The sequence below is a fragment of the Parasteatoda tepidariorum genome, chromosome 6 (assembly GCF_982258835.1).
Source record: "Parasteatoda tepidariorum strain Cologne lab strain chromosome 6, Ptep-v5.0, whole genome shotgun sequence".
Lineage (NCBI taxonomy): Eukaryota > Metazoa > Arthropoda > Arachnida > Araneae > Theridiidae > Parasteatoda > Parasteatoda tepidariorum.
Genome location: NC_141760.1, coordinates 36,258,555 through 36,274,576, shown reverse-complemented (window position 1 = coordinate 36,274,576; position 16,022 = coordinate 36,258,555). Strand labels below are relative to the sequence as shown.

At 30.9% G+C, this 16,022-nt stretch overlaps 1 protein-coding gene across 1 annotated transcript in view; it reads right to left on the bottom strand.

The window, feature by feature from the left end:
- Window positions 1-565: 565 nt before the first annotated feature.
- The window catches only part of LOC107437670 (uncharacterized), a 34,707-nt gene continuing 19,250 nt past the window's right edge, over window positions 566-16,022 (bottom strand). The window contains exons 2-3 of the mRNA XM_016049748.5: window positions 4,453-5,741; window positions 566-1,424 (exon numbers count right to left, since the gene is read on the bottom strand). Coding sequence (XP_015905234.3) covers window positions 1,233-1,424; window positions 4,453-5,741 — 1,481 coding nt within the window. The 3' untranslated portion in view covers window positions 566-1,232. The remainder of the gene's footprint in view (window positions 1,425-4,452; window positions 5,742-16,022) is intronic.

Below are 16,022 nucleotides of genomic sequence, written 5' to 3'. Positions count from 1 at the left end.
ATTTTTGGTTTTGAATGTATACATTAATAATAGGAACTAAAATTATACCTTCCCTTTAATTCTTGTTGGCAAACTTTTAAAACTGTAAATCTCTTAATATTCATTTGGGTTCGTTGTCTAGTTCTTAACTTCGCTTAATTAGTTGCCTTAAGAGGTTTTTCTAAAAGTTACTCGTGGACTGTGGATAAATACCCAGGGAATCTTCCTCCACTCTGAAAATAGCCAAACTCTCAATATATATATATATATATATATATATATATATATATATATATATATATATATATATATATATATATATATATATATATATATATATATATATATATATATATATATATATATATATATATATATATATATATATTATAAATCATTTTTTCCCCTTGATGTTTTTTAGATTCTTATTTTTACCATTTTTTTATGTCAAATTTTGTTTAGAAAATCCTTTAATTTCGTAACTTTAAATATTTAATTTCAATTAGGTGCAATATAGATTTATCTCTTACGCTACTTAACTCAAATTAACAATCTAATAGGATTAAAAAAATGAAAACTATGAACAGAAAAAAAAACTATCTTTATTGACAAGCAGATGTTTTACAATGGTATTTGTGCAATGAGTTTGAAAATAATGATCACATTAAATATTCATATTATCTAGCTTATTCTAATTGCACGACTGTTTTATACATACCCATATTATAAACGAAGATTAAATTATAAACAAAGAAAAACTCAATATCTTTATTGACATACAAATGTTTTACAATGGTATTTGTGCAATGAGTTTGAAAACAATGATCACATTAAATATTCATAATATATAGCTTATTCTAATTGCACGACTGTTTTATACATACCCATATCTATAAATGAACAACCACACTTCCTTTAATACAATTTTACTATGAAAACGAGTCTCTATTTTTTTAAAGAGCATGTTGGTGTATTACCTATCTAAAATAATTTTTTTCATGCACTGTTTTACCTGCAGCTCATTTACAATCGAAAGTGCGTAATGGCATTTATATTCATATTTTTGCCACCGCTTTTTTGTCTTTGAACATTATTACTTTGATTATTATTGAAACGCACATTTATTTGGTAACAATAATAATATTAATACTCATTCATTTTATTATAACGACACGATGGATCATGTTCAATAAGGCAATTCAGTCAATCATACATTCTCCATGTTCAGCCATCAAACCAGAATGTTTCTGCCTTTATCTGCATGCACATTTTTTGACTATCATGTCTGGATAGTTTTTTAGAACAAGACTACCATGCTCGTCGAAATATAGCAAGGTGAGAGGACTTGTTGATGATGGGACACAGCAGGGTGTTGGAATCTTCGAGTGTAATCCAAGAGCGTGCATTAAGCTTTGTAATGCTGCATGATTGGAAGGATTTGTATTCTGAAAAGGAAATCATCAATATGAATTTTTTTTTAAAACTAAGGCGATGAAAACAATACTATTGGTAGTTCTTCAACCACTAGTTTGAGACAGTAAAATGCGAAGGTGGGTCAAATATAAACTACAGTGTTTTTTCTTTTTTTTAAATTACGTTTTTTCAGCGGATATATGTGCAGCCTCTGAAAAATGTAAGAAAAAAAATGGACGAAATGGATAAAACCTTCAGAATTTTGAAGTTAATCAATTATTATGATTTTTGCAGAAGTTTTTCTCAGTGGTGCCTGTTAAATTGGTCGACTTCGTATGTTGATCACCAGTCTAAGTTAATTTTGAAGATGAAGTGCCGAATTGGCAAAAACAATTTAATTCTATCCCCCTAAGTGGACGATGAAATTTACGTCCCACAAGTGATCAATTTACACAGCTTTCACTGTAAAAGTAAAATAATAAGTTTTTAAAATACATTTTTTTTATTTATTTAAACGACTTAAAACTCCTCATGACCACAAAGTATAGCATGAGGCATACAGTTGTAAGTAGAAAACAAAAGAAGAAAAATTTACAAATTTACATTAAAAACAAAATTCCCCAAGGCCGCAAGACTTTCAATACTTTTGACCAGTTCTGATAAGACAGGTGGCCAACAAATAGAAAGACGTCTTAAATCAGTCTTTAAATTCATTCGGGCACTCGCATACCGACTACAATGAAGAAGAATATGTTCAGCATCTTCATCAGCATCACGGCAAGCACAAATTCCACTGGTCTGCAGATGGAAACGAAATAAATATCTCTTCAAATTTCCATGGTTTGTTAAAATTTGGGTCAATTTAAAACCAGTTGCAAAGAATTTACATTGCAAACGGTGAAAAATGGATGGAAAGAACCTTTTCGTCCAAAGCGACCGAGGCGAAGCAAGAAATTCAGCATTCCAGTCCGCAATGATTTTATCTCTAGCAATGCGCTTCCAGTGAGGAGCTGGAACAGACACCCTTAAGTCTATTTCACCACACGTAGCTTCCCTAGCCAATTGGTCCGCTCTTTCATTGCCCAAAATACCACTATGACCACAAACGTAAGAAAAATGAATAGTTACGTTTTCAAGATCGTTCAAAATCGAGTGAATTTCCACCACAAGCTTCTCAGTAGAAGTCGTGTCACGCAAAAGAAAAAGTGAAGAAAGAGAATCTGTACAAATGAGATATTTAAAGATTTGGTTTTCACTAAAAGAATTTTGTATCCACTTAACAACCAGGTTTATACACAAAAGTTCAGCCTGGAAAACAGTACATTCATTATGTAGTCGGTGCTTGGCAGTAACTAATATTTCTATATTTCTATATTAATATTTCTATATATATTAATATTTCTATATATTTAAACTAATATTTCTATATTAAAGCATTCACGAGAAGCATTATTTAATTATTAAGAGATAGGCGGCAAAGTACGAGCTTGTCCGCAAACTTTTGTTGGACGATTTTTGTCTTAAATTCTTAACTTTTGTGTGTCGCTAGATAATTCCAGTATGAGTTCCTTAAACGTGGTTCTTTTCTTTCTTAGTTTGTAATCTTAAAATTTCCTAAGGATTTACTTTTTACTTTACCAAAAAATTCAAGAATGATCAATTGTCTCTATTTGAGATTTTTTGTGTGCTTATTTTGTGCGACTCGTACTAAAAGAGTCAAATTTAAATGTAATGTTTTCTATATAAAATCTTCTCTGATCAAAAAGGGCGATTTAAAATTGTTTATATTTGATCCATCTTAATAATTCCAACAACATACTGACGAATTTGTGTTATTTTATGGATATTTTTTTCGCATAAATTCTAAAGGTTTACGTAATTTTAACGAAGATTTAATAATAGTGACAAGTTTCATACATAATTAAACACTGTAATGGTCTTTATGGTTGTTATGTTATCTGTAAAAAAATTGTTAAAATGAGCCCGAGAAGGTAAATTGGTCATAACTAGGTCACAGCTGATTACTTATAATTGATTAAGGTATGATCGGGTGTTTTGTCTAGTTTGAACAATGCTTTAACACTAGATTGCCTAAGGAAGTCATTTTGACTGCTTTTAATTTCAATTAGAAAAACAATGATGTATATAATGACACAATTTCTCATAATTTTATGACTTTTTGTACTACATAAATTTTTTTTATTGTTAATATTTACTAATAGCTGGTTATATAACTGTAAATAATATAAAAAATGCTAAAAATTAATTTTAAACAAATTTATTTACTCATTCAAAATCCTTTTAACTGCTTTTGGGCAATATAGGTATTGTACTAATTTTCCGTCTTTCTAGTGTTAATTATCTTTCTATACATTTTATATATTTAAAATAATACTAATAATCTACGAATTATTAGTATGTATTAAGATGCCATGGCACTGACGGGATGATTTTGGAATACTAAAGATACTGAAAAAATCAATGGAATAAGCCATGAATTTTCCTAGACGGCAGTTGTGGTTATCAAAACGGGCCCTGAAGGGAGAGTAGATCAAGATTATTGGTCAACATTGAACATTAGTATGCCAGTCTTGGCAACTAGTTTAAAATAAACCGTATTACATACTGACCACTGTTTTTACCATGTTTATAAAAATTGTGATTCAACATTCTTAGTTGTAAAAGCCATTGTTTTTTATTGTGCTAGTATATGCTTGAACTATAGAACTAGGACAGTCCCTAAAGCAGTAAATCAGCTGTTAGCTTTTTCTGGTTATTAATAACAACAATGCGGTGAGTTTTTCCCATCCTCCCTGGTTACTGTTGGTAACCTTTTAATCAATTGAATCAATGGGTTTAAAAACAGGTAATCTACAATAGATTTTCATAACGGATGACTCGTTTTTGGTTTCATTGATTCAACTAATGAACGTATAAAATACTGACAATACTTGAAGGTACCTAAGTAAGTAACTATCAGCAAGTGAGGTTAGATAAAGCATCTCTATGGTAATGCACCATAAAATAGTTTGCATTATAATAGCGTGAAATGTATCTTACCTTGATTAGAGGAAATGAACACCCTCCTGTGCAGTAATGGGCATTGAAGGATTTTGGTGACATCACCCAATCACCCCAGCCTAGTTCGGCAAAATCCACCACTAAGCTTTTCCTTTGACACATATTCTTATAGTCTTTTGAATGAAGTTTACTATCATGCTTAGTCCACCAAAAGGGAAGTTTGCGTCTTCTTTTCTTTTGCTTTTTTGCTTTCCTATTTCGGTCTTTGCGTGAGTTGATGGTAGAGTTAGAAGCTTCTTTTTCTTCCACTGTTTGCAAAGTGTTTGCAGTGGCATCAGGCCCATCCTTGAAAGTTGTCGAATAAACTAGTTTATTAGAAATACTGCGCTTTGTTACATTATGCCTAACAGTCGGCATGGTTTCATTGTGTATTTCGTTTAGCGTTTTCTCATTATTTAAAATGTTTTCTAATAATACATTCACATTTGTTGATAATACTTTTAATAATCTATAAAAAATTGAATCATTTGAGGAGTCAGAGTCACCATATTGTTCTATTGTAGGAATAATAGAGTGAATCGATGAACTCAGGGAGTCCTCTGCAAGATCCAAAGTATACTTATTCCCCATTTTCCTATGTAACAGACCAGTTCTACCTGAATGTTCTTCATTATCACTTTCATAGTGTCCAGTTGATGTATTGAAATATTTATTTGCATCAGATAAAGAGTGGGAGGTAAATAAGTTATAACGTTTAATTTGAGTAGATCTCTTGGTTCTGACTTCAGAACTGGTAAAAGAATCCTCTGAACTCACAAACGAGTCATCAGCCTGAAAATCATCACTTTGTGCCTTGGCATTTAAAAGATCTTGAAGACCATCAAAATCATTTTTAGGCTTAGTCCTTGATGGGTATCTAGTTTGGTTTTGGATGTCATCCGAAAATATCAAAATGAAGGGCTGTGAGTTCATTTTCAGAAGCCTCCTAAATGGAGATAGTCTGTAGTTGTTTTTGGAGCGTTTTACTTCCAGTGTTACACCAAGCAGACTGTTAGCTTTTGCGTTTGTTCTCCTGCAGTGCAAAACAGAATTTGTAATGTCATATGATTGCCATTCTGATTTTTGACGAGAAAGAGACACGTCGATATATCTGTGGAATATCATGTTCGGTAAGGTGCCGATTTTCATCCTGAAGAACGATGCCTCACGTCTTTTACTGTGCCTTGGCTTTTTCCTTTTCAGAATGTACAATTTGCTTTGTAGAATTTTTTCATTTGAGTTAAGTCCAGTTAGGTTGAATATCAACACATCTGCCTCACCCATACTATCTGAAAGTAAGGTAAAAATGTAATTTAGTATTTAATAATAAAATTGAAACCGTAAAATTTCCAAAATTACTTGAAGAAAATTACTAAAATTGAAAAGTATTATACAGTGGTGTGCAAACTCTTCGGTCAATATGTCGTTATTTTAATTTGATTTGTTTTTAAAAGCAATCAAGTGTTTTAAGTATTGCACAGTTTTTATGACCATGTTTTAAGAGATTTATATTCCAGTAATTAGAATTTTTTTTTTGTTGCGAAAAATTGGTTCTCAAGATTTTTTTTCTCACAGAACGCCTTATTAAACCATTATGAACAATTATTATTGTTAGAAACTCCCCAACTTTCCCCAGTAAGCTTCACTGTTTTTTAAGAGTTAATCGGGTTTTTTTCCGGGGGGAGGGGGTAAAATTGAAAATCAGTTATAAAGGCAAGCGATATTGTTTCGAAATCGAAAGAAATCAATCACGAGTTGATCAGATATCAATAGTTTAGAAATTAGAATGTGCCAAAAAGTAGAATTTTGAACTTGTACCAATTGCAATTGAATATGTAAGTTATATTATCCGATGAAATATTTCATACTGAATTGAATGATATCAATTCCGAGACGATCGAATTAATAGTTAAGAACTTATTAAGGTTTTTATAAGTTCAAAATGTACAGCTTTGTATTTATAGTCTAGTAAAATTGACATTTTCTTCGGAAAAATAAATACCTTAGATTTTTTTTCATAGAAAGCTTTATTATGTCATTATAAACGATTTTTAAAAACTCCTCTTTTCTCTTCTGTACGCTTCACCCTCCTAAAGAAGAAATGGGGTTGATTTAGGGGGAATTGAATATCCTTTATGCAGGTAAGTGAAGCATTGTCTTCTATGTATTTTTTTACGCTGAATCGGCAATTGCACTAATAGTTTAAAAGTTACAGCTTTTTTTTTTAGTTATTTCAGGAAGCCAAAACATGTGATTATATACAAATATTCTTTTTAAAATTTTCATTTCATTAATTTTGCATTTAAGTTTATTCTTTATTTTACTGTTGTTGTCGTAAGCCATTCAGGCAAGGAATGCGATTGTTCTTCTTTTCTATGGCACCATCTATCGCCCAGAATTCGACTTCTGCCACACCCATACGTCACACCTGTTTACAGAGCGGACTCATTCATACATCCAATCATTCACAGATCGTAATTTTGACCTGAACCAGAGAACGATCAATCACTAATTGATCATGGAGGTCTTTGTAACTCGACGGATTTAACGTGCACCAGTCACAATTTATTTCACGGGGGGTCTTCGGCCGGTGGATACCCGTTTTCACGAACGTGGTCCAGCGCCCTGCCAACCATTCTATCCCGCCCTAACATAACTGGCCCTTTTCTATCTTTTCATCCTATATTTTTTTTAATAATTTTTTTATTTATTATTCTTTAATTTTTACTGCATTTTAGTATTTGCGTACGCAAAGCATCTAACTTAAATCAACATTGTAATATTTTTACAATGCCCTTTTACTTTTTCCAATTCGTAATATGCTGTTCTTTCATTCCAATTTATAAACAATACAGTAAAAGTAGGGTTTAAACTTGACACCTAAAAAAAACTATTAGTCTTTATTACCGAATCATTAGTCCCATTGAATTGTGTTTAATCTTATTCAATTTAGTGTATAGTATGCAAGTATTTCATTCCAATTCATAATGTATTATTTTATAAGTAGTACAGTAAAATTAAGGTTCAAGTATAAAATTATGCATTTTTGTTCAGAAAACTCTTATAACTTCTAAACTATAAATGCAATCGTCTCGTAATTAATTTCCTTTTATTCAGCATAAAAGAATACATAGGAAACAACGCCTGCATTAAGGATATTAAATTCTCATCCCATTTCTCCTCAAAAAAGGGGAAGTTTACAGGAGAGAGTTATAGAGTTTTCAGCTATTATTTACCATGACATAAAAAAACATTCTATGAAAAAAAGATTAGTTATCAATTTTTCGGAAGAAACTGTTTAATTTTACTAGACTATAAGTACAAAACTGTGCTTTTTATACTTGAAAAAAAAACCTTCCTAAGTTTTTAACTATTTGTCATATCGCTTCGGGTTTGGTCTCATTCCATTCATGATGAATGTTTAGGTAGTATAAATGTTCAGTTAGGTCATCTGAAGTTTTTAGATAGTCCCTGGATAGCAATTTAAAAAGTGTACATTAGACATGCCAAAAACCTCACATTTTATACATTAAAGATTACGTAACGTTTATTGACTCGTGTTTAGTCTAATTCAATTTAGCGTGAAAAAATACGTAGGAATCAATACCCCACTTGTTTAGATAAAAAAATTCTGATTCATAAATAAATACTAGTATAGAATTGCACATTTTTGTATATAAAACCTTTATAACTTTCAAAATATCAGTTCAATCGTCTTGTAATTGGTCTCATTCGATTCATTGTTAAAAAGTACATTAAGAAAATATCTCACTTGTCTGTGTAAGAGAAATTCACCTCTATTTCCTCCAAAAGAGGGGGATTTTTCAGGTATCATTTATAGAGACATAACAAAGATTTCTTTGAAAAAAATCCCGATTCCGATTTTTCGATAAAAAAAAGTCTAATTTTTCTTGATAATTATGTATCTGTTTAAAGTTATATGCATAAGCAGCCAAAAGCTGAAAGAATTTATAAATACATACTAGCAGGAGATTATTGTTCCCTAATCTTTTGTACAATATTGAAATATTTTAATTAGTACCTGCAGTAAGAATTGTTTATTTGTATGAACCTCTGGATTATAAGAGGATTAAGAAATCAAAAATTTAAGAACAATACTCCAAGAATTCTGAGTGACGTGTATTGAAGTTTCAGAGCATATTATCACCGTATTTTATTATGAAATCTTTAAGTTGATTCCAATAAATATGATGCCTATAATTTTGACACATATCTCGGGAGATTTTACCTGTTCATACACAAACTCTTATAGTTATAAAAACCTGGACCTTTCAAAAAAATAAACCTGGAATTTCAGGAAATTAGGAATTGGAAATTAGTAATTATAATTAACAATACACATTTTTAATTTATGTGTTAGGCTATTAATTAATTTGTCTTACACGTATAACAAAGTTATGAAGCCTATCACATAAAATTTTTCGATCAATAACATCTAAAAGAAGCAAGAACTTTTTATACAAGAATTTCTGAGCGGAAAGGTTGATTGGATAATCTTCATTTACTTTATTGCTTGTTAGTTAAATGTCATATTGCTTCTGCATAATAATCTACAACCTAAAATAATCTAAAACCTAAAATTACTTTTTATTTAGTGATCGTCTTTTCTCTTTCTTAGATACAATCCTATTGTTTTGAAAGGTAGTGCCTAAACACGTTAATTAATAAGCGCAGACAGTATTTTATGCTATGAAAATGGACATAAGAACAGATATAGGGACTTTCCTTGAATAAGTGTAACCTTTTTTTGATGAATTCCGAATATATACCTTATATTAGCCAGGGTGGCGAATGGAATAAAGCGCTCACCTCCTAGTGAGGTGAACCGAGTTCGAATCTAAGCGATGGCTGGTCAATTCGAATTCCGCATCCGACTCGTACTCACCACAGTGCTGACGTAAACTATCTTCAGTGGTAGACGGATCATGGGTTAGAGTATCCTTGTCGTCAGGCTAACCGTGGGAGTTTTTCCTGGTGTTCCTCTCCGTGTAACACAAATGCGGGTTAGTTCCATCAAAAAATCCTCCATGAAGGAAACTTTCTCCCAATACTTGATCCAGGAGTTCTGTTGTCTTCTGGATTGGGATCAAAATTACAAGGCTACGGAGTTGAGTATTGGTAAACTTTATTGGTAACTTTAGAATTTATAAAATGTCTTTCAACTTCAAAGAGTTCAATAATTGCAATCACGCAAACATTTTTTTTTTTCGAAACGCAAAATTTCAAATCAATATAATTTTTGAGATCACGTTTCCCAGTTTTTTTAGTTAATTTAAAAAAGAAATAGGTCTTTTGAAATGGGTTTGGATCATTTTTTGGATCTACACAATACATTTTGCAATTTTGAAACTCATAAATATAAAATAAATTTTAGTTTACATGTTCAAAAATGCAAAGTTTAGAAGGCAAATTGACAGAACAGTAATAACCCGAAAACCATACGATGACCTTAAGCTAACCCGGAATCATAATAACCTAATATAATTGTATGCATGGAGATTATATATTAAATGGAAATTGCATACAGGGAGATAGATCTAAATTTGGAAATGAGCGTACTTAGTAATAAAAATTAATGTGGTCATGTGGATTATGGGAAACCTAATCATGTAGTTTATCGGATATCCATGGGTGGTGTCAAAACTTCTGTCTTGGGTCCGTTTTGAGGAGATCGTGGGTTTGATCCCCGCCTGTCACAGACTCCCTGTGTGACTGATGTACGTCAAATCTGTCGGGTCCCAAAGTCCTCTAAGTTTCCATAATAAATCATACTTCTGGGGGTACTAATCCTGGAGTTTCCTTGTCTTCTGGATTGGTTCAAAATTACGAGGCTACGGAGTTGAACATTAGTCTTAGCAACTCAAAGTTTAGTTGGCTGTTCAACGACGGTTATATATATATAAAACTACTGTCTTGTCTTATTACAGGCACACTGTAAAAAGTTACGAATCTAAGTACTAGCACTCATGGTGCTGGAACCTTTTACCATAAAATCCATTTTAATCAGAATATGTTACGAAAGAACATTTTGATATACAGTAATTTTTACGGTAATAATAACAGTAAAATTTCTGAATCACTCTAATTAAATAAATATTGCTGCAAAAACTACGGTATATTTCACTTTAAAAATGGATTTTACTGTAAAAATGGCTACTTTATACCGTAATTTGACATAGACTTTTTTACAGCATAAATTGATTTTCATTTTAACTAAAGATTATTTTTGGTCAATATGCGACCACAGTGAAAACTTTTTATCGAAAAGAAATTCAAATTTTTTTTTTTTAAGAAAAGGTTTTTAGTAATGCACTTTTATGTGGATTACATAATTGAAAAGATTTTACCATTCAAGTTATTAAGATTTGCGCTAGTGCCAACGAAAGATTATACGTAAGAGACGGGTAGGGATTTTTATTGCTGACATATAAAAGAAATAATAAGTTTTGACACGGCTTCCGAATTCCTCCAATGTACTTAATTAGGCGTTTATTGAGGTAATAAGTTCAGTGCTCCTTTAATGTTGCCCGAATACCCAGTTACTTCTGTCCCTAAAAATATTTTGCAATTCCCTTCATTGACATTCCTGTTTCCTTATTAACAGGATCGTAAAAAAAATTTCCATTCCGTAAATAATTCTCTTGATTGATTCATGCGATCAAGAGAAAATCAGTTGTCATTATGTTTCCTTTGATGTATTTATTCAATAACAGGAGTAGATGTAGTTGTCTGTCTGGTTAAAAAAGAATTTATTAAATACAGTTCATAATGTCTTTTTATAGCACAGCTAAAATTTGATTTTTTTTTTAGTTAAAAGCGCTGTTTTATATTATTTTATCACCTATGTCTGTCCATATTGGATATGTGACTATATGATCTTGATCACCGTATGATCTTGATCAAACCTTCATTGAACCCATCAAATTACGGTGAAAATGGGGGTGCCAGTACTTCTAGCACTTTTAATTGATTTTTACCGTAACACTTTACGGAACAAAAAAATATGATGTACAGTAATTACTACAGGTGTAAAATCACCGGAGTTAAGCAAATATTTATTTCAGAAAATACGATATAAAATTTTATGGTAGAAATTGATTTTACAGTAAAATTGATTTTACGGGCTCTGCACTCTGGAAAGTACTTTTTATAGTAATTTGATAGCGAATTTTTTATAGTGTATGCAGAGTACAAAGAAACTCCTGCACTGTAAGAAATGGATACTCAAATCTTGCCTTATGTCCTTTCAGTAAAAGGTGTTCAGCATGTTAATAATTAGCTTTAGATTAAAATTTATTTTGGAAAATTAGAAAGAAAAGGTACTTTTTATCTACTTATTTATATATTTTGAAATTTTTGTATATCCCAGAGGATTTTAGTTTGAGATTTGCTTCGTATCCATGTTCTTGCATAATATTTAGGTGCACGATCGAAATCAATTGAAATTTCTAAATAAAATTTATGGTACAGATAACAGAGCAACTTTGCTTCCAAAAATTTTATTAGTATTCTACTAACTAAATACAATTAAATTTGTACTAAAATGTATTTAATATAATTTAAATGTATAGTATGTATGGGTTTAGTGAATTTTAAATATATTGTATGTATGTATTTAGTATATTTTAAATGCATTGTATTTATGTTATTTGTACATTTTCAATCGTTATGTCCGCCATTATAATTAAATCTTATTAATAAAATAACTATACTATCGCTTTTAAACTTTTCTAATTTATATTTTGGTGAAAATTTTCTTTAAAGTAAATTTAAAGAACTTTCAGGACCGAAGATTTAACAATTTGGATGTAATACGAAATTAGTACATTATAAAGTTCCTGTTTGGTTAGAATAATATACAACCTACGCCGTGTTTAATATCAAATAAATTTATATTTTAAGTGTATTTAGTATAATTTGAATGTATAGAATGAATGAATTTAGTAGTATGTGTGTATTTTGTATATTTTCAATCGTATGTTCTCAATTATAAATAGATTACTAATAAAATAAATATCCTATCGCTTTTAAACTTTTTTAAAATTTATATTTCGCTAAAAAATTTTAAAAAATAAATTTAAGGAACTTGAAGGACCAAGAAGTTAGCAATTTAGATTTAATAACACGTATTATAGGCTTTTAAATTCGAATAGACACGAAATTTGAACAATATAAAGTTCCTGTTTGGTTAGAATAATCCACAACCTTGGCCGTGTTTAATATCAAAAGTAAATCTTAAATTTGACGATGAGATTAGATTAATGTATTTTTTAAGATTTTTTTATTTATTGCAAAACACATTTCTAACATTTATTGAAATCGAGCATTAGATTCCAAATCCTTTTACAATACCTCTACTTCTAAGTTCACGTAATCGATAAATAAATCGCTGAGCTTCAATTTATTTTCCAATTGCGTTTTATTGAAATTTCACAGTATATACAACGTTGAATTTAAACAGTTAAAGTTCAAATGATGCATTTTCCTGTTGATAAAAGTTTAAAGAACGAAAATATGTTAACATTATTTGTTTGCTCGTAGACTATATAAATTGAACCACACTAGTCATGTTCAACCATATTTTTGATTATAATTGTTTATATTAGAGTTAACTGGTTGTTCGGATATTATAATTTGAACCATGTTTTTGCTTAACCCTTTTGGATCTGGTCTGCGGTATACCGGACATCAATATTAATAATCTTAATTAATAATCCTAATTAATAATCTTAGCAAACTTAATTAATAATCTTAATTAATAATCTTAGCAAACTTAATTAATAATCTTAGTTATTCTTCATGATAGTAATCTTAATTAATAATCTTAGCAAACTTAAATTAATAATCTTAATTATTCTTCATGCTAGTAATCTTAATTAATCATCATCAGAATCACCGGATTTTTTTTGATGATTAAGATACTATTGCTTCCTAAAGGGAATATCTTGAAACTATAAGGTATATTCCGATTGAAGAGGTAGGGAGTAATTAGAATTCAATGATATGATTTAAAATAAACTGAAAAGATTTTTTTTCAATGTCCCAATGCATTTGAAAGATGCATTTCATTGAACATTACATATTGTCAACGTGAATGAACTTGATTAAATTAATTTACATTTTATTAGCATGTAGAAATTTAACAGTTATTTGATTAAGGGTAGAAAACTTCTAATGAATGAATTAAATTGAAACCGTTCAGTATTTTTAGTCTGTATAATTTTCTTGAATCTTATCCAAATTTTAAATGCAGTAAACTTTTTTTAAAGTGTAATTGATCGGGACTGAACATTTCCCTCTCTATTTTGAATAGTTCGACAACATTCCGAATTTTTTTAAATATTCCGACTAAACTCTAGCACTATTTACAAAAAACAACTTTAAGTGAATTAAACATGTTAGTTTACTACGCAATAAAATGACTTTTTTTGTCATCTTTCTGTAATTAGGAATCGGTTCGGACTGAATAATATTTCCGATCTTTGACAGTTTTCCACTTTACGCAAACAATATAATAAAAAAAAATTACAGGGCTTTATTCAGGTTAATTTTTTAACCCAGAAAAATATTTTTTAGTAATTTTCTTTATCTTTAGAATCTAGTAAATATCTAGCATCTTACCTCAATGTATACAATAGGTTAGTCCCGAGCAATATTTCGTTCTTTTACAGTTTTCTGTCTTACACAAATAAATACAGAAACAATGTTAGCGACATTCGTTTCTCACCACCTCTCTATAGCGCTTGGAAATGCATTTAACTTGATTTGCTCCTCTCTGCCACTGTGGTTTTTCTTGTTCTGTTTTCATCTTTTTTCTCTCTTGGCTAATGTGGTTTCTCTAGTTTTGTCTCTCCCCTTTATTTTACCATTTTTCTTTGGCAACTTCTCGTTTTATAATTCATATCACTTTTGTTTCTTCTCATTCACATTTCGTGTTGAAAATGCGAGCCTGTTTTTTGCTCTTGAAACAGGTCGACTGCTATTTCCTGTTTATATATTTTTGAAACGAAATAAGTTTTTAATCTGGTAAATACAGTTCCAGCTTAAAATATTTTAAGCTTTTAATGCACGTTATTTTTCTGCCCTATAACAACCTTGAGTTTTCTACTTGTTATAGGGCAGAAAAGTTGAGTTAGTTGAGTTTGTTTTACGTGTTTAACATTTGAGACTGTGCTTGAAAATGTGCACTTTGTTATAGTGTGAAATGCATGTTATTTTTCTACTCTGTAATTGCCTTGATTCTTCGTGGCGTGAGTTCTACCCGTTTAGCACTTTTGAATGCTCTTGAAAACGTGCATTTTGCTGTAGTGTGACGTGCATGCTATTTTTCTATCCCATAATAGTCTTGATTCGGTTTGGCATGAGTTATACGCGTTTAACATTTGATTGCGCTTGAAAATGTGCTCTCTGCTATAGTATGAAATTGGACTGAATGGTTATATATCTAGATGTAGGTTGACTCTTTCTCCTTCAGCACACAAACGTTCAATAGGGCTGAGATCTGTTGATTAAGGAAACCGATGCAACAAAGTGAAGTCTTTATCACGTTACAATACTAAGGGTATGTATTATACTATTGAATTATACTATTGCAGGATGTATATACACCGAAGAGCCATTACATTATGACCACCCTGCTAATAACATGTAGGATCATCTTTAGCCCTCAAAACTGCTAGCACCCGCCGTGTCATTGATTCTACAAGGGGCTGATAGGTAGTCTGAGATATCTTGTATCAAGCTTTCACCAACTGGTCCTACAATTCCCTCACATTGCTAGGGGGTAGTGTGGAAGCACGAATCTGGTTTTCCAAGTAGGACCACAAATGCTATATTGGATTAAGGGCAGGTGAATTTGCGGGCCAAGACATGACTTGAAAGTTACTGGAATGTTCTTTGAACCAATCCATGACGATTCGACCCTTATGACATGGTGCATTATCCTGTTGGTAAACACCATCCCCTGCAGGAAAAACTGTTGCCATGAATGGGTGAACCTGGTCTGCAATTATGTACAAGTAGCTTACAGACGTTAAGGATTGTTCTATGAGGATTATGGGTCCTAATGTGCCCCATGAAAACATTGTTCCTGGGCGAGAAACTATGAAAACCTGGGCGAGCTTATTGTTATAGATGGAGGGTGGTCATAATGTAATGGCTCTTCGGTGTATATTGCAGGATGTATTATACTATTGCATCGCCTCATCAACATTGGTTTAAATATGGTATATAAATTAATCTATCAGGCACACGAAATAAAAACTCTTAACACTCTAGAACTGCACTAGTTCTCTAGTGACAACATTGTATCGAAGAAACAATAGCTAATTTGCATAAAACTCTCAGATATTTGTTATAAAATGGCCACTCTATGAATGGAAACATGTAAAGTAAGCACAGCGTTTGTTCTTTTTCGAGTAATGTGAGTACAAAACATCTTTTTTAGCAATACGAATGTTAAATGGCTAAAAAAATTGCTCTGTATTTATTAATGACAGTAATTGAGACACTAGCATTTTAAATTTTTAAGCTTTTCATGCATTTTAATG